At 41.3% G+C, this 20,854-nt stretch overlaps 1 protein-coding gene across 1 annotated transcript in view; it reads left to right on the forward strand.

The window, feature by feature from the left end:
- rims2a (regulating synaptic membrane exocytosis 2a) overlaps positions 1-20,854 on the forward strand; it is a 1,407,304-nt gene that overhangs the window by 1,065,599 nt on the left and 320,851 nt on the right. Inside the window, 1 exon segment of the mRNA XM_041189340.1 lies at positions 341-450. Within this exon segment, the coding sequence (XP_041045274.1) occupies positions 341-450 (110 nt within the window).

Raw genomic sequence — 20,854 nt, forward strand, 5'->3', positions numbered from 1 at the left:
TAGATTACAGAAATCTGTTTTATTTAAACATTTTTTTTTTCTTTTTCACATGCTACGATGTTTTTCTGTTTGCTGTGGCATCCAGTTTTGGAGAACAGTACCATGATTATTTAAAACATTTTTCACACATTTGCTTAAAACAGCTTTTACTGTGATGCGTAGTCAATAGTTTCTGGTAGTTTGATCTTGATATTTTATGGCACGCATATGTTATGAAGTCCTAATTCTTGGGTGAATAAGTTTATTTCACAAGTTCTTCCCACCTATTTTGAAAGTAGCATACCTGTACTTCATTTGGTTTTTTAGACAAAAATAATTACCTTTTTTTAAAATCGTACAGGTCACATCTTCGTAGTGGATCAGTTCAAACAAGTCCAACCAGCACACCAATGACAGGACGGAGGGGCCGCCAGCTACCACAGCTTCCACCAAAGGGGTCGCTGGAAAGAAGTGAGTAAGAACTACCAAAATATTGCTTAATCATTCCATTAAATAGCCAATGATGAGTGTACTGTGTTTCACATTTGCGAATGTTGAAAAGCTGCAAAAATAAGAGTTCATTGTCAATAGCTTCAAAATTCGTTTGAAAGTTGGGTGACTGACAAATCTTTACAAACTGTAAAATGGAATGAAAGAGTTTACAAACACATCCCAACAAAATGCTGATGCACTGTTTGTTCATGAGACATAGACAATATACAATATAGGCATTTTAATAATTAAATGCGATAATTCTGTAAAATATTTATTAAGCTACAAAAATACGTTATTAGCAACATGTAACTAATTAATTTTATTTGTACATTGACAATTCAGATTAAACTTAGGAGGCCCAAACGTCACTTAAATTATTTGTATTTCCTTATAATATTACATATGTGGATATACTAATAGATTTGTAGGGTGCAGAATTAGAGTATCAATATTTATATCTGAATAGTTCAGACTTCCTGGGATTCTGTATAACTATGATGCAATGATTTAATTATTTGATTTCCTTGCAAGTATTCATATTGGGCAGCATTTAATCCAGGTTATAGGGGTCTTGCTCGCCAGCTGCAGAGCCAGCGAGCAGGCTGAGTTGCCTCTTTTCGGCAATCAGTCACTTAAGTGGACAGCAACGGGCCTTCCCCAGGATCAAGGACCCTTGGGGGCAGAAATCCCACACCCCCGAGAGCTGCCTGTCAATCAGAGGCTAGCAGCTGTGCATTGCAGGCAGCTCTAGCTGGAGCAGTGGCAGCTGTTGGCAATATATCTGCCTGAGGCTGAGGATCACCTTGGGACCTAAGCAACAGGTGAGTGAGACTGGGATGGGGGTCATGGGGTGGGGGTCATGGAGGAGGGGGTCAGCTGCAAAGGCAGGGGGTTGGTTCTCAGTGGATCCCCCTTTCCCGATGCCACGTCCCTCAATCAGGCACTGAGTGTCTTTGGATGAGAGACCCCTCGCCCTCTGGGAGCCCGACAGGTTTTGGTTTTCGGGCTCCTGCATGGCGACTCTCGCCCGCTGCTGATTGAAAACCAGTGGCAGTAGGATGAGGTCCTTAAGTGGCTATTAAATGCTCACTTAAGGGCCTCAATTGGTTGCGGGTTGAGAAGGCTGGCCATGAGCCTTCCTTCTCCAGACTTAATCAGAGTGGTGATTAAAGGGCAGATGTGAGAAGCCAGCGGGGTCCCCGCTCACTACCCTCGCACCCGATTAAATCGGGTGATCCAACCAATCGGAGGAGGGTATTAAATTGTGCCTATTGTGTTAGATTGGAGCAAATCTGATTATGGAGATACTTTAAACTAAAATATTACACTACATAGAAAACTCTGTTTTATTTTTGTATCTTTTTGAGGAAGGAAACAGATCAGCTTTACCCTAATATTGATCTGTGAAAGATTATTTGTTGATGTTCTATTTTCCTTTCATATTTTACTTTTATTTATTCTTTTTTTTCCTGTTGCTTTCTTCCCAGACAATGGCGAAGAAGGAATTGATCTTTATGAAGGTTTGTAAACAGAAATGGGGTTATTTTTGTAGAGGAGCCTTTTGGGCTTTGTCTACAGAAATAAACACAACTGCAATAGATTTCCTGTGGTTTCAGTTGTCCAGAACTACCGAATATGTAATTATATTTTTAATTTTTCTTTTTCATCTAAACTGAGCAGAACTTGTAAATTTTACAATTGTATAGATGTGACATAAAAAAAAAGTTAGAACTTTCCTCTGGAGTGGAGTTTGTCCTAAGTTGTGAATGGGCAGGAAACCATGTAGTGTCAATTGCAGTCTTTTTTTGGAAAAGGAATGTGGTTAGAAACTATAAAAGGACAAAAAGTTAGAGGAAACGCTATACTCAGGTGTGTTTGCGTATATATGCATACTTGCATAAAATACATGTTTATGTTTTGTTTTGATGTCTGTTTTTAAACGTGATTTAATATTGGACGTATTGTGTGGTCAATAATGTTGATTATCTCTGAAAATACTAAGGACTTCATGCACATTATAGGAGCTAAGTTGAGCTCTCATCAGTGAGTTATGTTACACTTATATTTATACTCTAGAGGGTATATCGGTAAATTATATAAAAGCAATGGATATGCCATTAAGTTGCAAAGTAACAATCCAGTCAAGTCATCAGCCACATCTATTAATTTTTAAAATTCCCTTTGTCAGCGAGCAGCCTGTAGATGCCCAGACTTCTTAACTGAGGCCCAAGACCCAATACCATGAGAGCTGCAGGCCAACCCTTTCAGGCTCAGGGATCATTTCCTGTACCCTGTTTAGTGAACAAATCTCTATGCCACTTAATATAAAACAAGGAATTTTTAGAACTCCTTTAGTTACACCCAGAAAGCATCTGATATAGCAAATTGTACTAAGGCTTTTTTTAAGCAAAAAAAAATTCAAATAGTATATGAACTTATAGCAGTGACTCTGCATTTAATTTATGTAATGCAATATCTCCCATGCCAGTGCTCTGAATTTGGCCCTATAACATCTCTTCTCTTTTCTCTCATTTCCTTCCGGTGACTCACGTTTTCTTGTTTTTCTGTCTCCCTTTGCTATTTCTGTTTTTGCTTCCATCCCACTGCAGTGTTTACTGCATGTAACATGAATTGCAAACACTGCAAGATTGAGGTACAGCCAGTGAAGACATCACATGTCCAGTTGTCATTGTGTACTCATTTCCATGTATAATAATCAATAGAAGTAAACCATTTAAAATATTACATAATAAGATCATTAAACTTTCTTTATAAAAAGCACACCTGACATGATTGCCCAAAACATAAATTTTTATTGCATTCACCCGTAGGGTGATTTTTGCAGCTGGCATACTTTAGGGAAAGATTGTGCGCGAGAAATCATGACCCAAAATTGGTCCCCGCATGAAACTTTTTTTGTCTGAAGAAACAAGTGTGACAAGGGCCAATTTTTTTCTCCCCCAAGTGTTCATCTCTTATTTACTCTTCCTGTTATTGTTAATGGTAAAGTAGATCTGAATAAACTGGTGAGCTAAATTAGTAACAGCTTTCCATTATTATTTCTAGTTTTATTTTTGCTTATAATTTGCAATGTGTATAACGATAATTGCCAAGAATAAAAGCTTGTGAATATCTGTTAAAGGCTTCAGTCAAAGTAGAAAGGGCATGAAGCTTTCCCTGATAGGGGAGAATAATGAAGGAAAATTACATCATAATTTGTTCATGGGATGTAGATGGTTCAGAGAAGGCCATCATTTTATTGTCTCTCCCTACTTGCCCTTGAGAAGGTGGTGGTGAGCTTCCTTTTTGAATTACTGCAGTCAATGTGGTGTTGGTACACTCATAGTGCTGTTAGGGAGGGAGTTCCAGGATTTTGACCCAGCAACAGTGAATGAACGGTAACATAATTCCAAGTCAGGATGATGTCTGACTTGGAAGATAAGTTGCAAATTGTACTGTTCCCATGTACCTGCTGCCTTTATTCTTCTAGGTGGTAGAGGTTGCAGGTTTGGAAGATGTTGTTGAAGTAGCCTTTCAAGTTGCTGCAGTGAATGCTGTAGATGGTACACACTCCTGTCACTGTACGCTGGTGGTGGAGGGAGTAAATGTTTAGGGTGGTGGATGCTTTTGTCCTGGATGGTGTCCTTGAGTATTGTTGGAGCTGCACACACCCAGGCAAATGGGGAGCATTCCATCACATTCCTGACTTGTATTTTGTAGATGGTGGACAGGCTTTGGGGAGTCAGGAGTTGAGTTACTCACTGCAGAATTCTGAGCTCTGACCTGCTCTTGAAGCCACAGTATTTTTGTGGCTGGTCCAGTTAACCCCCCACAAGTTGTTGATGGTGGGGGATTCAGCAAAGGTCATGCTCTTGAATGTTAAGAGAAGGTGGCTATACTCCATCTTGTTGGAGATGGTTGTTGCCTGGCTCTTGTGTGAAATTGATGTTACTTGCCACCTATCAGTTCAAGATTGAACATACGAATTAGAAGCAGGAGTAGGCCACTCAGTCCCTCAAGCCTGCTCTGTCATTCAATAAGATCATGGCTGATCTGAATGTAACCTCAACCCCACGTTTCTACCTACCCCGATAACCTTTCACCTGCATGTTAATCAAGAATCTATCTAGCTCTGCCTTTAAAATATTCAAAGACTCTGCTTCCAACACCTTTTGAGGAAGAGAGTTCCAAAGTTTCACAACCCTCTGAGAAAAAAATTCTCCTCATCTCTATCTTAAATGAGTGACCCCTTATTTTTAAACAGTGACCCCTAGTTCTAGTTTCTCCCACAAGAATCCTCTCCACATCCACCCTGTCAAGACCTCTCAGGATCTTAAAGGTTTCAGTTAAGTCGACTCTTACTCTTCTAAATTCCAGTGGATACAAGCCTAACCTGTTCAACCTTTCCTCATAAGACAACCAGCCCATTCCTGGTATTAGTCGAGTAAACCTTCTCTGAACTACTTCTAATGTATTTACATCTTTCTTGAAATATGGAGGCCAGTACTGTACACAAGGCTCCAGATGTGGTCTCACCAATACCCTGTACAACTGACACATAGGGAAGGATCTTCCGGTCGGCGAGCGGGGGCAGGGCCCACTTGCCAACGTATAAAATGATGCGGGATAACGTCGGTTGGAACTCCCAATGTCGTCCGGCATTATTTCCATTTTCAGGTCGGTGGGGGCACAGCCGAATCAGCTGCGTGCCCGCCAACCTGTCCATGTCCTGTTGAGGCCATTTAAAAAGTAATTAACATCGTTAATGGACTTGCCCGTCCAACCTTAGGGTTGGCGGGCAAGCCGGGAGCCCTGACGGGCTTAAGAAAAAGCATGAAACCTCATCCAGCATGAGGTTTCATGAGGGTTTTTTAATATTAAAAAAGGTTTCTGTAAAAGTGATGGACATGTCCCAACTCATGTGACAGTGTCACATGAGGGGACATGTCAGTGAAATCTTTGCTATCGTTTGTTTAACATTTTTTAATTTGGAGCTGATCTCCCTGAGGCAGCACTTAGTCTCAGGGAGATCTGTGCACTCTTTTGTGTGCATGCACAAAAGAGCACACTCTTGGCTGAGGGAATCCACCCCCACCTGCACAGGGAGCACATAGCATTTCCTGGCGGATGTCACACTGGGCGGGCCTTAATTGGCCCGCCCACGTAAAATGGCAGCACGCCCCCAATTGAGAGTGCCGATCGGAGGCAAGCCTGCCCGAGCCCACTCCTGCACTTCCCCCCCAACTGGAGGAAAATTTTTCCCATAACCTCCTTACTTTTGTAATCAAGTCCCCTTGCAATAAATGATAACACTCCATTAGCTTCTCTAATTACCTGCTGTATCTGCAGACTAACCTTTTGTGATTCATGCACTAGGACACCCAGATCCCTCTGAATCTCAGAGTTCCTCAATCTCTCACCATTTAGATAATAAGATTCTTTTTTATTTTTCCTGCCAAAATGAACAATTTCAGATTTGCCCACATTGGCCACTCACTTAACTTATGTACGTCACTTTGTAGTCTCCTTACGCCCTCTTCACAATCTACTTTCCCACGTATCTTTACGTCATCAGCAAATTTAGCAACAATTCCTTCGGTACCTTCATCCAAGTCATTTATATAAATTGTAAAAGGCTGAGGCTCCCTGTGGCACACCACTTGCCCCTTCCTGCCAACCAGATAAAGAACTATTTCTGCCAACTCTCTGCTTCCTGATAGCTAGCCAATCTTCTTTCCATGCCCCCTCCACCATGAGCTTTTATTTTCTCCAATAACCTTTAATGTGGCACTTTATCAAATGCCTTCTGGAAATCTAAGTACAGTACATCCACCGGTTCCCCTTTATCCACAACACATGTGACTCTTTCAAAGAACTTCAAGAAATTGGTTAAACATGATTTCCCTTTTACAAAACCATGTTGACTCTTCCTGATTGCCTAGAGGTTTTCTAAGTGCCCTGCTATAACACCTATAATAATAGCTTCTAACATTTTCCCTATGACAGATGTTAGGCTAACTGGCCTATAGTTTCCAGCTTTCTGTCTCTCTTCCTTTTGAACAAAGGAGTTAATTTGCTATTTTCCACTTTAATGGAACCTTCCCCTAATCTAGGGAATTTTGGAAAATTAAAACCAGTGCATCAACTATCTCACTAGCCACTTCTTTCAAGATCTTAGGGTGAAGTCCATCTAGACCTGGTGATTTGTCAGCCCACAGGCCCAATAATTTGCTCAATACTACTTCCCTGATGATTGTAATTTTCCCCGAGCTCCTCTGTCCCTTTCATTTCCTGATTTACAGCTATTTCCGGGATGCTACTTGTGTCCTGTGTAGTGAAGACCAAAGCAAAATACCTGTTTAATTCATCCGCTATCTTCCTACTATCCATTGTCAATTCCCCAGATGCACTCTGTATAGGACCAATGCTCACTTTGATAACACTTTTCTTATTTAAATATCTATAGAAACTGAGGAGTTACAAATGGAACTGAATGTTGTTCGATCATCAGTGAACATCCCCACTTCTGATCTCATGATGGAGGGGAGGTCATGAATGAAGCATTTGTAGATGGTTGGGCCTATGACATTACCCTGAGGAACTCCTGCAGTGATATTCTGGGGGTCAGATGATTGGCCTCCAACAACTAGAACCATCTTCCTTTGTGCGAAGTATGACTCCAGTTGGTGAGGAGTTTTTCCCCTCGGTATTAGTCATATGAAGAAAATACAATAACTGGATATGTGAGTACAGCATTGCCAAAAATGAATGAAGGGATTTTAAATTGTTAGAAGCAACTGCTGAAGTATAAGAGGGGGAACATTTAATTCAACAAATTGTTCCAGGAAGCATACATACTGTACCAGAGTTTCCCAGCTGAGTATGACATAAGACCACTGCATGATAAAGCACATGCTAAGAGATACTAAGGATGATCACCTGGTCCTTGAAGACCTGCAGAAGCAGTCAGAGATCTAGAGACATTATTATCTGAGTGCACCAATGGCTACACTTAGTTCTTTTTTGCAGAAATCCAATTTTCCTCTGCATTCCTGACACTGCACTATTTCCTTCTGGCCTTTTTGCAGGTCTGGAGTGCCTAGTGTGCAAAACGTACCCCTGCCCCCACTGAGGTCGGGTTTCCAATTTTAAATGGGAGATGAAAAACAAATTTCCTCCTGCACCACGGTGCAGGTGTAACATGCCATTTAAGCACATGGACTGCACAAAGGTTATAAAACAAAGTTAGTTTATTTCACTGCCATCAAAGCAATATTAACCCTCAAGGGAAAGCATAACTCCAAAAAATAAACTATTTTCAGAGAATATTCACTGCTGATGCTCCAGATCTCTTTCCTATTGGGGGCCTTGGCTCTTCAATGCAGTCACTCATCAGGCTTCTTCAGGCTTGTCCTACTGCCCATCTCCTGGCTGCAGTCCAGTTCTCTCACTCTCTCATGAGGCTTCTCGGACTCACTGGAAGTAACAATCAGAAGAAATCCTCCTCTGATACTGCTAGCACACAGCAACCAAAGGAAATGCTCCTGTCAGATTTACGATATTTCTAGCAAATGGGGAGAAAATTTTAACCCCCCAAAAATGACAGGTTTGGGTAAGGTGGAATGTTAAAATGTCAAAAAAGTCTGAATCCCAATCCCACTCATCCACTTCTGGTCTTAATGGGGGAGAGCAACCAACCCATTCCCAGTCAGTGGGTTGACAATTTGAATATTATAATGTGGCTGAGTACCTCGTACTTAACATCAATTCTAAATGTTAACCCTGGCTGGCCAAGTTTTCATGGCTCCAGGGAACCTGGAAGCTAAAGGAAGGAAAGAGCTGCTGAATCCTGGAGGTAAATGCTTTTCCACTTAAGTGCTGAATCCAAGTTTATCTGCTTCACCAAAATCCCACGATTGGACACCCCCTCTCCCTGAGCCCTCTGATCTTTCATCAACTCTTGTGATGTTCCCCATCAGGCCTCCAGTTTTCCCTGAACCCAGCCTCTGACCTTGCCTTTGGTTTCCAATCTCTCTTCCTCCCAATTCCCCAGGCCTTTGCGACTTTGTCCCACCCTCCTCTCCACTGCTATGGTTGGTGCCGAAGGTCTACTCACAACCAGCCAGCCTCTCAGCTAAGCTAGTCATGTCCAGGAAATGAGGATAAAACATGCTAATCCGATCCTATAATTCAATTTGGCAGAATCTTTGGGGAATCTGCTCTTCCGGATCTCAAAGCAGTCCCCCATTTCACTCTTTGCCTCTGAGTTGATATCTAGCTTATAGTAATCATAGGGAACCTCCATGTTAAAGGCAAAATATACCCTTTAATCTTCTCTCTGAATCTCAAAACTTAGAAAGCATTAATTCCTATTCAGGAAACAATGCGAGTATTACAATTTATATGCAAAATTATGCAGTGAATTTCAGGGTAAACACGTTACCTGCAAGACAAAACAATGAAGCAGCTCCTTTGAATCACTGGGTGCAGCAGTCAAATTAAGCTGACATTGTTGTGTCTGAACTGGAACTTGCTGATTTCTCCGCTATGACAAACTGTCAGTTACTAATGAGACTCAAGTCTGATTCATTCAAATATTGTGCTGATAAACTACAGTGTCACTTATAAAAGTTGCTTAATGCAACTGCAAAAACAATGCATGTGAATGTTGATATCAAAGTGCAATAATTCATGCAACATTTTAAAAATTCACAATTTATCTATGAAATGAATTTTCTTGCAACCATGAGCATTTCCAGTTGTTGTATGCTTTTACTTTTTGTGTCATGGTTTTGTCGTGAGTCATGATACCTGGTAACTCCTGAAATAATGACTGCTTCTATCACTTTTAATGGTTAATTTGATGACACTTGTTAAAATTAATTAAAATTATAATAATATTACATAGTCTTTGAATGTTGCTACTGGTGATGCAATGGCACACGTCTGCCAAGTGCACCTGCCACTTCCTTAGATTTGAAAGCCTATTATTGGGCCATTAGAAGCTTTCCCTCTTCTGTTCTTTATTTGAAGTTAAATTTCAAACTGAGTCTGGAGCCGAGAAGTGCTGAGTATACTCTGCTTCTCTTGCTGCTGCTGCCACTCTTTCTACTTACTCTGCTACTTTTCTTCATCTCTCCATGCCTTTCTTACCTTCACCTCAGTCCCACTGCTCACCCACCATACACTTTCTCTAGTCTCTGCTGACAGCTTGGAAAGAAAGATATATCTTTGATCCTGCAACACCCCCATTCCAAACCACCACTGGCTCCCACAAAAATATAAGCTTAGGGCCCAGAGTCAACTCTATCTTCACCTTGCTGGTTGCCCACTTAAAAAAATTATCACTGCCTGTGGCTACACTTTTGTCTAGTTGACTGCCCCTCCAAAAAAAAACAGCTAGTTCTGAAACCCATTCCATGCTCCCCAATAGCTGACTACCCCCTTCGTAAAATAAATAATACTTCAGGCCGCTCAAGCCCCAGTTGCTGTTGCCTGGCTGTCCACTGATTGGAGCTTGGCCCTGATCTCTATTACCCTGCTTAAAAAGTTTTAAAAGAATTGTCTTGTCAGCCCCCAATGCTCATTATGGCTGTAAAAAAAACTTAAACCACAGCCCTGACAACACCCGATATTCACCCTACCTGGCTGACCTTGCCTGCTAAATTTTACTGAGCTGTCCTTTAACTAAATTAAAATTGCCATTGCACCTTGCTGTTCAACCTCATTCCATGATGTCAGCTCTCTGGGTGATATTTGATGTGTGGAACCATCTGTTTCCAATGCCCACTCCCTCTGGCTCTGTAATGTAGCAGCTCAAGGGCTCAACTTTCCCATGGGAGATAGGAATCGGGAATCAGGACCAAACCAGAGTAGCATCCCATCTCTGTCTCTAGGCTGCTGGGGGTGCGATTTTGTGGTCCCCAAGTCCTTAGTTGGTCTGAAAACGGGCCTGCCACCTAATTCTGCAGACCTAAGGTGGGAGTGGAGGCAGGCTGATTCTGTAGTGGGCAGGTTAACAGGCCCACCTCCATTCCCCTCTATTCTCAAATACATCGGCCCAGATCTTTGGATCAATATGCGTCATAAATACTTAAAAGCATCTTTAAAACATAGTCAAGTACTTAGACACACATTAAAAAGATGGATTGCATTCAGGAACCCATAAATCCCCCAGATAAACTGTTTGACCTCAGAAATGCTAATCTTAACAGCTGCTGAACCCCACCCACCTTGTAGAAAATAAGAACATTTCCCAGAGATGAGCTAATGATATAAATAAGGTTGTTAATAGGAGTGAGATTTCAGGCCTGTATCCCCTCCTAGCCTTAGAAAAATAGTGCAGGATGGAAAATGAGGTGGGATTTCCAGCTGCACCACTCAGTGGCCACTTTGTTTGCAATCTTCCCTCTGTTTCCGGCTTAAATCTCCAACCCCTTCCTCTAACCTTTAACTACTCAACACATGTTGAGCAATGCCATGGGAGATCTGCTAGTTGCCTAAGCAAATTGAAGCATGATAATTTCACTACTAGTGTTCAAGAAGTAAAATACATTAGTTTAGATTTTCCTGAAGTATATCACATGGTTTATACAGAATTAGGCCGGTGAGATAAGCAGTTTTATTGAAATTTCTCTTCCTTTGTTGTGATACTGATGTAAATTTTATTTTTCACTATTTGGTTAGTGCACATGTTCCAATTTAAAATTTCCTAACCCCTCTTGTCTCTTTTATTAGTACTAGTATCACTACTGTTCCTTTGCACCCTGCACTAAACGTAAACATCTGCTTGCACCTCCCTCTCCCTGTGAAATCAGGACTTATTGCATTATTTCCCACTCTATCTTTTTCTTCCTCAATAACTGTGGTACTCTTCACTTCCTTCAGTCTTTTTTATCCTCTAAACGGTTAAAAATCTTGATTTAATAATTATAGCTTGATTTATCCCAGTTTCTTTTATGTTCTTTTCAACCTTGGTGTTGTCCTACATTATGGTACTTGGTCCTTCATCTATATAGATTTACAATCTGGATTATAAATTAGCACATGTATAGTTTACACCTCATAACTGAACTATAAATTGTAGAGGGATTGCAAATGAAACCAAATGCACTCACACTTAGATTCTGTCAAACAAGTGGTCCAGATAGAAGTGTAGAATTCAATGTAACTGTCAACTTTGCCTGTCTTATCAGCTACCCGTTGTAGAGCTCAGTTGAGTTACATAGCCACAATGCAATATACCCTGTAGAATTAAATTGCACTGTGGCACTGCATTTCTACTCAGTGATTATTTCCTTAATAATTAAATTAAAAGGTAATTCCTTATCAATCTCAATGCCATTAACTTAGGTTTTGAAATTCCATGGGGAATTCTTCCACTGTAAGTTCAGCAACTCCCCCATCGCTCTCCCACCTCTCCCCTCAACCCAGTGAAATAGCCGAAACAGCTTGTAATTCTGTTGTTTTTCCTGTGTGTTATGGTATGGCCATAATCATTATAATCTTTGTTTACTGTATGCCTACAGCAGGGAAAATATTAAATGGTATCGTTTTCCATTGCAATCAGAAGTTGAACGCTGTGGCATGTGCTTCATTCCTGGATGGTTCAAATCAACTAATGTACATTTAGCAAAACCAATGTAATTAAACTTACATAAAAACAAAAAACTGCGGATGCTGGAAACCCAAGAACAAAAACAGAATTACCTGGAAAAACTCAGCAGGTCTGGCAGCATCGGCAGAGAAGAATAAAGTTGACGTTTCAAGTCCTCATGACCCTTTATATAGATTTTTCTTTTCCCACCTATTTCCATTATTTTTAAATCTATACCTTTTATGCCCTGTTAGTCTTATTTCACCCCACCCCCACTAGAGATGGACCTTGTGTGTCCTGCCATCCATTCTTAATTAGCACATTCTCTTAGGTAATATCACCACCTTCAACACCTCTTTGTTCTTTTGTCTGTGACATCTTTTGATTATCTGCTCTATCACTGCTTGCTTGTCCCTACAATCACCCCCCCCCCCAACTTCTCTCTCTCCTCCACCCCCCCCAACACCCCCACCCCAGCCCCCACCTTAAACCAGCTTATTTTGCACCCCTCTCCTAATTTTACTCAGTTCTGTTGAAGGGTCATGAAGACTCAAAACGTCGACTTTATTCTTCTCCGCCGATGCTGCCAGACCTGCTGAGTTTTTCCTGGTAATTCTGTTTTTGTTTTGTAATTAAACTTAGATATGCATGTGGAATATGTAACGATCCTGGCATTTTATGTCCTCATAGGTACATTTTTTCAGGCTTATTTTCACTACTCAGATCAAATATGAAACAGCTTGAGAGGAGTTTTACAGTCTAAATTTTAATTTTGTTGGTATTATCTAGAAGAAGACAATGAAAATACTCTGGAGCAGTGGTCAGAGGTGGCGGAAGGTCTGTCTTGTCTGTGACTGTGTAGAATTGTGTGTGCTGTGGTGTGTTAATGCTGTTGTAACTCTGTTTTTTCTTATTATTTATTTCTTTCCTTTCAGTTAAAGAGAGATGCCCCGTTTATTTAAAAGGCACAAGTTCCACATTTTATTTCAGTTACCAATGATTGTCCCACGGGCAGAATTTTCAGGTCGGCATGTGCCCGACCCATTTGAGCATAAAATATTGCGTGATGACCTCGGGCGGGCGTCTGACTTTTGCGCGTGCTCACCAACAATTAAGAGGGTAATTAATCCCATTAAAGTTGTAATTGTCCCTGGTTTTTGTGGTCCGGCGGATGGGCGAATCGGCCAGGTGACGTTAGAATTTTTCATTTAAAAAAATTAAAAATCTATGGACAGCATTTTTGTTATGTCTATGTTATGTGTATGTGATGCTTGGATATTTTTGTGCTGAATTTAAAATCTTTATTTAAACCTTTGAAGCCTTCAGCTCCCTGAGGCAGCTTTCTGCCTTCGGGGAACTTTCATTCCGCGCTCGCCCACACCCACGCTTACATCAGCATTCGCCCACCTCCCGCTCCCACCCCGGCAGCACTGAGCATTTCAGCGCGTATTTCACGCTGGCTGGTTGTTAATTGGCCAGCCAGCATGAAATCGCGGTTGGGGGCTGATCATGGTCAGCGGTCCATTCCCTGGCTGCTCCTGAACCCGCTAATCACGCCTGCCCGCTGACCTGAAAATTCTGTCCCATGTATTCTGTCAACGGATTGATTTTTTCCTCGGCTTTAGTCAGTCGTCAAAGGAAATATTATGCCTATTGTATGAACATCAACAGAGAAAATCCAGCAATATTTAATAGCCTTCCATCACAGCAAGTGCAATATCTGAACACCATATAAAGAAATACATGTATCATACAAAAATATCCTCTTTACATATTACATACACATTTTGAAACAAGCTACTTTTTAAAAGGAACCTGTTTCTTCATAAAGCAATCTTATATTAACAAGATTGAGTCCACTAGCAAAAACATTGTCTGCAGAAATTCAACCATTCAGAAGTAAGAATTAGGAATTTTTATTGGGAATCATTATTGTGAAAAATTATTTTGTCAGTGTTCAGCAGCATATGAACAAATTTAAATGATTGAATTAGGTGCATCAGAATAAAACATAGCCAAAATTGGCAGTCTGTGAATTAATTAAGAATTGGGCGTCGAGCATTTACTGAGGTTATTTAGTAATAATTGGCCATTTTGAGAAAGAAAAATTATAACTGATAGAAAGGAGAGTCTCACAAATGCAGCACTCCAGCAGTTAGCAATGGACTTTATAAATAGCTTCGGACATAAATAATGGAAATGATCTGTTACTGAAATGTACTTATCTCAACTTCTGTAGAAACTAATCCAACTTAAAACATGTATTAACAAAGCATGATTAACTTATATATAAACTTAAAAAGAATAAGAATGGTTCACTCCAGTTGTGTCTAATACAACTGTTTTGAATCTGTATTTCTCTTCTTCAGCTGTATCTGTTTGGATCAGAAAGTGTTGCTTCCTAATTCAAATCGATGACTAACATATCCTGTGTGATTATTTCTGTTTTTTTTTTCCCCCATGTTGTGTTATTGTGCTGTTTTCAACATGTTGAACACTATTTTCATCAGCACTTCTGTGCATTGGACAGTCTGGATATTGCATAGCTCCAGCCTCTTTTTTTTCTCGTGTCTTGTCACTGTCTATTAATTCCAATGTTTGTGTTTTTTAATGCTGTAAAGATGCTGAGGAGAAAGCTCATTTTACACCTGATAACGGGAGGAAAGGCAAGTTTTTTGAATACTTTAGGGTGGTTAAAGTGTGTTTGTTTGTTGAATACATGGATAGTTTTGTGGCATTATATATACATGTATGTCTTTGTGAACTGATGTTGCTTCTTTTTTCTCATGTCTTCCACTTTTCATTATCATTCACTGTGTTTGCTCCATTATCAGTTTTAACCTTTTATTTTGTTTTTAAATAGTAAGTCTTTTTATGAAATTATCTCACATTTAGACAACCTTGCATTCTTGGATTGTCAAAAAAAATGAATGACTTAATATTCGGACAAGTAAGGACTTTTAAAGGAGTTATAATAACTAATGAATACTCAGAGCCTTTGATTTTAACTGCCTCCTCTTGGTGGAAAATGGGTGGAAGGGGCAGTTAAAATAACAGGAGTCAATAATCGCCACCAACCCTGCTTGCTTTCCCCCATGTCCCCACATTAACTTGCTCTTTTGAGAAGGTGAACAGATAAACAGCAGGAAAGAAGCTGGGTCCCGTTTAAACATACAGATCAGGTCCGATGATGTCATCAGGATCCAATCTGCATATTCATGCCGAGGCCTGAACACAGGCACAGTGTCAGCAAAAACTGTCAGGTTCTGGAATCTGTCCAGGAGAGACCCAGTAGATAACTTTTAAGTTTAATTTTCAGATTTTGTTGTTGGCCAAGAGGAAGCAGGAATGAAACTTCTGGCCTCCCTTTTGCCAAGCAGCTCCCCACCTGCTCCCAATCACAGCTATGAACTTTCAACCGCACCCCCCCGCCTTGACCTCTCAGGTCTGGTTCTTTCCACCAGGCCAGGGGCCTGGACTGTAATTTAAATTCCAGCCTGAGTGGGCTTTCCCACCAGGCTAAACCGGATCAAGAGAAGATTTGACTGTGAAGCGGCTCTGAAAAGTAACTTTTTTAAGGGGCAAAGAGTGCTCCTTGAGCCCACAAAGAAATCTCAGGCCTTGCTGAGCATTGCATAATAATTGCAATCATAAGCATTGCAGGGTCCCTCAGATTACACTGTTCAAATGATGATAGAATCCTGGAAGGAGGCCATTCGACCCATTGTATCTGCACCAGCCAACAACTGGCCATCCAGCCTAAGCCCACATTTGTTGTAGGTTATGGCGCTCCAAGTGCATATCCAAGTACTTTGTAAATGTCATGAGAGTTTATGCTTCTACCACCTTTTCAGGCAGTGAGTTCCAGATCCAAGGCTCCTCATCCTGCACTCCCACCCCACATTCCCTTTCGTAAGACCTCCTTGGACCTCCAACCCATACACCTACTATCACGCTTGTAGGCAACTCGGGGAGCCCCATTATTTGCTGTTAGCTGTAAGAGGTGGTCCAATGGCATGTTGACGAGGCCCAGGCATTAAATTAGCCTGATTTCTATAGCAGTCAGTGACTTTCCAATCCGGTACCAGCTTGGAGGTAAAATTGGGGACATATGTCTTACTATATTTGTACTCAAGTGAGCTTCACTCAGTATACGTGTAGCATTCTTTTATGCATTTTGGTGAGGTGTTAGTGGGGGTTAAATTCAACATTGGCGGTATTGCAAAACAAGTGATAATGCATTGACCACCCATTATACACCTATTTGAAGTTCCTCTCCATTAAGTCAGTGCAAATGAAAATTGGGTGGGTTATGTAAATAGAAATTGACTTTCTTTTTTGCCCTGCTGAAGTTCACTTTCAGTATCTCAGCCATATTTTCACCAAGTACTCACATTAACAATCTGTCTATCAACTGTGGGCCAGATCATAAGCTTTGAGGGTCCCTCAGATTACACTGTTCAAATGATGATAGAATCCTGGAAGGAGGCCATTCAGACCATTATATCTGCACCAGCCAACAAGTGGCCATCCAGCCTAAGCCCACATTTGTTGTAGGTTATGGCGCTCCAAGTGCATATCCAAGTACTTTGTAAATGTCATGAGTGTTTATGCTTCTACCACCTTTTCAGGCAGTGAGTTCCAGATCCCAGCATCCTCTGAGTGAACAAAAACTCCTCTTGAATCCCCTCTTACCCTAAATTTATGCCCCCTGGTTAAAGACCCCTCAATCAAGGGGAATAGAGCCTTTCTACCCACTCAATAATTTTGTGGACTTCAATTAGATTCCCCCACAGCCTCCTCTGTTCTAAAGAAAACAATCCTGGCCTATCCAATCTTTCCTCATAAGTACAACTTTTGAGCCCATCCTGTTAACTCACCTCTACACCCTCTACAGTGCAATCTCATCTTTCTTACAGTGCAGTGACCAGAACTGCATGCAAATCTTCAGCTGTGGCCTAACTAGTGTTTTTTTACAGTTCCAGTATAACCTTCCTGCTGTAATATTCTATGCGTTGGATAGTAAAGGCAAGTAGCCTTCTTGACCACCTTATCTACATGCCCAGCCATCTTCAAGGTCCCTCTGCTCCTCTATAGTTTTCATTATTCTACCATTTGTGGTGTATTCCCTTGTTTTGTTCGTCTCCCTCAATTGTATTATCTCCCATTTCTCCAGACCAAACTCTATTTGCCACTGTTCCACCTACCTGACTAGTCCATTGATATCTTCCTGCTGTCTATAGCTTTCTTCTTCATTATTAACAACACAGCAATTGTTTGTATCTGAAAACTACTTAATCATAGCTTCGACATTCAAGTCCGTACAATATATACAACTAAAAACAAGGGACCTAGTATTGAGCCCTGCTCATTGAAATCTCCTGTCAGTCACAAAAAACACCCATTGACTATTACCCTTTTCTTCCTGCCTCTGAGTCAATTTTAAACTCAACTTATCACTTTACCTTGGATTCTATGGAGTTTTGCTTTTGTGACAATGTGCTATATGGGACCTTATCAAAAGCCTTGTTAAAATCTATATAGACTATATCAAATACACTACCATCATCAACCCTCCTTTTTGCCTCCTTAAAAAATTCAAACATGTTTGTCAGACACAACCTTGTCTTAACAAATCCATGCTTAACAAATCATCCTTTGATTAGTCTGTGTTTTGTAAATGAAGATTTATCCTATTCCTCAGAATGTTTTCCAATAATTTTCCCACCATGGATGTTGGGCTTGTTGGCCTGCAATTACTCCATCTATCCCTATCTCCCTTGTTAAACAATGGTACAATGTTAGTTGTCCTCCTGTAGACAGAGAGGATTGGAAAACAATGGTCAGAGCCACTGCTATTTTTTTTCTTGCTATCCTTAACAACTTAGGATGTATTTCTTCTTGGCCTGGAGATTTATCCACACTTAAAAATGTTAAACCCCATAATACTTGATGTATTTTAACCCTAAAAGGCATCTGCTAATATATTACTTCTGATATTGCCAAAGTGAAAGATTATCCAATTATGGCTACTCCATGCTGAATTTTGGGAATTTGACAGTTATCAGAGAGCCTCCCAACCTATATCCTGTCCATTCATTCATGTCTGCTCTGCCCCAAGGCAAGGCCTTGTTTGCATACGCTACATCCTGAGTTGTTTTTCTGGCAGTTTTTGTCAGTGGTACCTTCCACTCTCAGTGGCAGGGCAAGTGGGCAGCTGGAACAGGAATTGAACCTCTGCTTGTTGAAATTATTCTGAAACAAATGCTTGCCATCTAGCCATCTGAGCTAACCCGACCCAACCCCACCCCACCCGATCCGACCCCACCTGATCCGTCATGTTGTGCAGTGGATTCAAATTTAAATAATAGGAGTGAAAGTAGAGTGTTTAATTTGCAGCATCACTCTATTCTCCCAATTTATGAAATTCCTTAAAGAAAATCTAAACAGACACTCCAACAAAGTTGATGTATGATCCTTGAGCTGCCTGGTAGAATCGGCCACAAAATTTGGCTGTGTAGCACCTGTAGTTTTGGTTCTACGTGTTCATACCATAAAGCTAGGTGGTAAAGAAAGGAACTGTAGGCAATTTTAACACACGTTTATAAATTTTATTTAGAAAGATACATGTTACAAACATACACCTACTAACCTAGCCCCCATAGTTTCAGGCTGTTCCTCTTTATAGGAACACAGGTAAATCCCCAGTTAATGCATGCAACTGAACACAATTATTATAGAATTAACATTATAGAGGCTGTTCTGGGTCCAAATCGGTGTCTGGGCCACATGGACACACGTCAGATGCAGGCTGCAAAGCATCCTGCATAATCTCGTGATTATGAGGCGCAGCTCTTGCCACCAGATATATGGCAAGCAGCTGAGGAAAAGAAAAGGTGGGAGGGAGGTTGCAACCAACACATTCCCTTTTCCATCTGAGCTGCACGTGATCCAACTGTGGTACCGGTAAACCCAACCCATGACCCTATTTAACAACAGTTCCACAAATTACATTCTCTCTGTACTGACCATCACAGCATCCTTTTGAACACAATGCCAACATAAAAGCCACCACAAAACAAACATTCCAAACAAATTTTATTAATCAAACTATCCAATCTTCCATGCAGAAGTCAACTAATCACCCATGTGCATTCCTTGAGTGCCTATTTTCCATTTTACTTTCCCTGTCCTTGTGCTCCTTTGCATTTCCAGTAATTGTAGGCATGACTGGCAGAGATATGCTGACTTTCAGTGGGGCACACAGTGGATGGCCTTGCAGGATGATCTCACACAACTTGAGCCCTAGAAAACCCGACTTTGAACTGTACTACCTGAGCATGAGCGACAGCAGTCTGGGCTGACAGGCAAGGGAGCTGGTTGAGTGTCAGTGGCTACAAATTGCACTCGCATTGCAACTAGCTGCACTTGCATGACTATAGTCAGCTTGCACTACAGCACTCAGATGTCGGCTGCTTCTGCTTGTACTATAGTGGAAGTTGAGACATTAGGTGTTGCATCATGATTGAGTCCACAAGTGTAATTGAGTTTGCCACCACTTCCACTTGGAAAGATGGATTCCAAGTTCTGCACAAAGCTGTGTGCAAGATTGGTGCCAGCCACCTCCATGCTCCTCAACAGTGATGAGAGGCTTTCTAGCAGGCCTGTCAATGCACCAAGCATTTCTGTATACATATCCATAAACCTTTTTCTGTATTCCCCATTCCAGTCCTCATCTGAATCCTCTGCGGCAGAACTTGAGTAGGGCCTTGCTCTCCAGCGAGCTGACACCCGTGCTATCATTGTTCATTATCCTACCTGCAAATCACTTGTGCCCAGTGTCTCATCCCATGCTGATCCTGCATCTAAGCTAACTTCTAAGGTACATGCAGAGTCAGCATCTGAGCTGTTGGATGTGACTGTTGAAATTGAATGATGGTGTTTCTTCATCATCACCGTCTTCTTGCTCCTCCACCTCATTCTCTTCCCTCAATGGCTAGACAGGTTGCAATTCTTAGGATCTGAAAGGAGAAAGGCACAAGGGTAGGGTTTCAGTGATGGGAAGGGTTGGGAAGCAAGAGGTTTGCTGTTTGTAAATCAGAAGAGATTGTGGGATGAGGGGTAAGTAGGATGTGAGAAGGAGGATTAGGAAGAGCATACTGACATCTTCAAAGCTTTAAGCTCCACTGCTGGCAACAGCCCCTGTCATAGCTGCTCCAGGGTGAGCACTATTTGCCCCATTAAGGTAAGGACATAATATTGTGCCTGCCCCCCACTGGTTAGATGCTGCTGCCTTTGGTTGGGCTTGCCATCTTGTCTTGCAAGAAAATTGAGGTTTCTCAGTGAGTCTGGTGCATTGTTTTTGGTTAATGTTCATAAGGGTTGAATAGCTGATAGCGTGCAAGCTATAAGATGTGAGTATGAGGCTTACAGCAGTGCTAACGTTGTGAGGATGAGGTGAAGCCAAGAAGGTGAGCCCTGGTTGATAGAGATTCTTGGTAGGTGAGTGAAGGGCTGCTGGTGAATTGAGGAATGTGTGAGGCTAGTGGTTTTTTTTGTAAGGATATGACATTTGAAGACCCATTCCCTAACCTGATCACTCAGGTGAGGCCATCAGGTCCTTAGAGCTACACTGCCAGCATCAGGCACAAAGGCTGTGTGCTTCTCGCTGCTTTCACATTGTCTCCTGTTACTCTGTGTAGCGCACCTGTCTCCCCCTGTCGATTTCCTGCACCAAGGTCAGGTGCTGCATCAGAGAATGGTGGAGCACATTCTGCACTGCTC

The sequence above is a fragment of the Carcharodon carcharias genome, chromosome 6 (assembly GCF_017639515.1).
Source record: "Carcharodon carcharias isolate sCarCar2 chromosome 6, sCarCar2.pri, whole genome shotgun sequence".
In the NCBI taxonomy this organism is placed as follows: Eukaryota; Metazoa; Chordata; class Chondrichthyes; order Lamniformes; family Lamnidae; genus Carcharodon; species Carcharodon carcharias.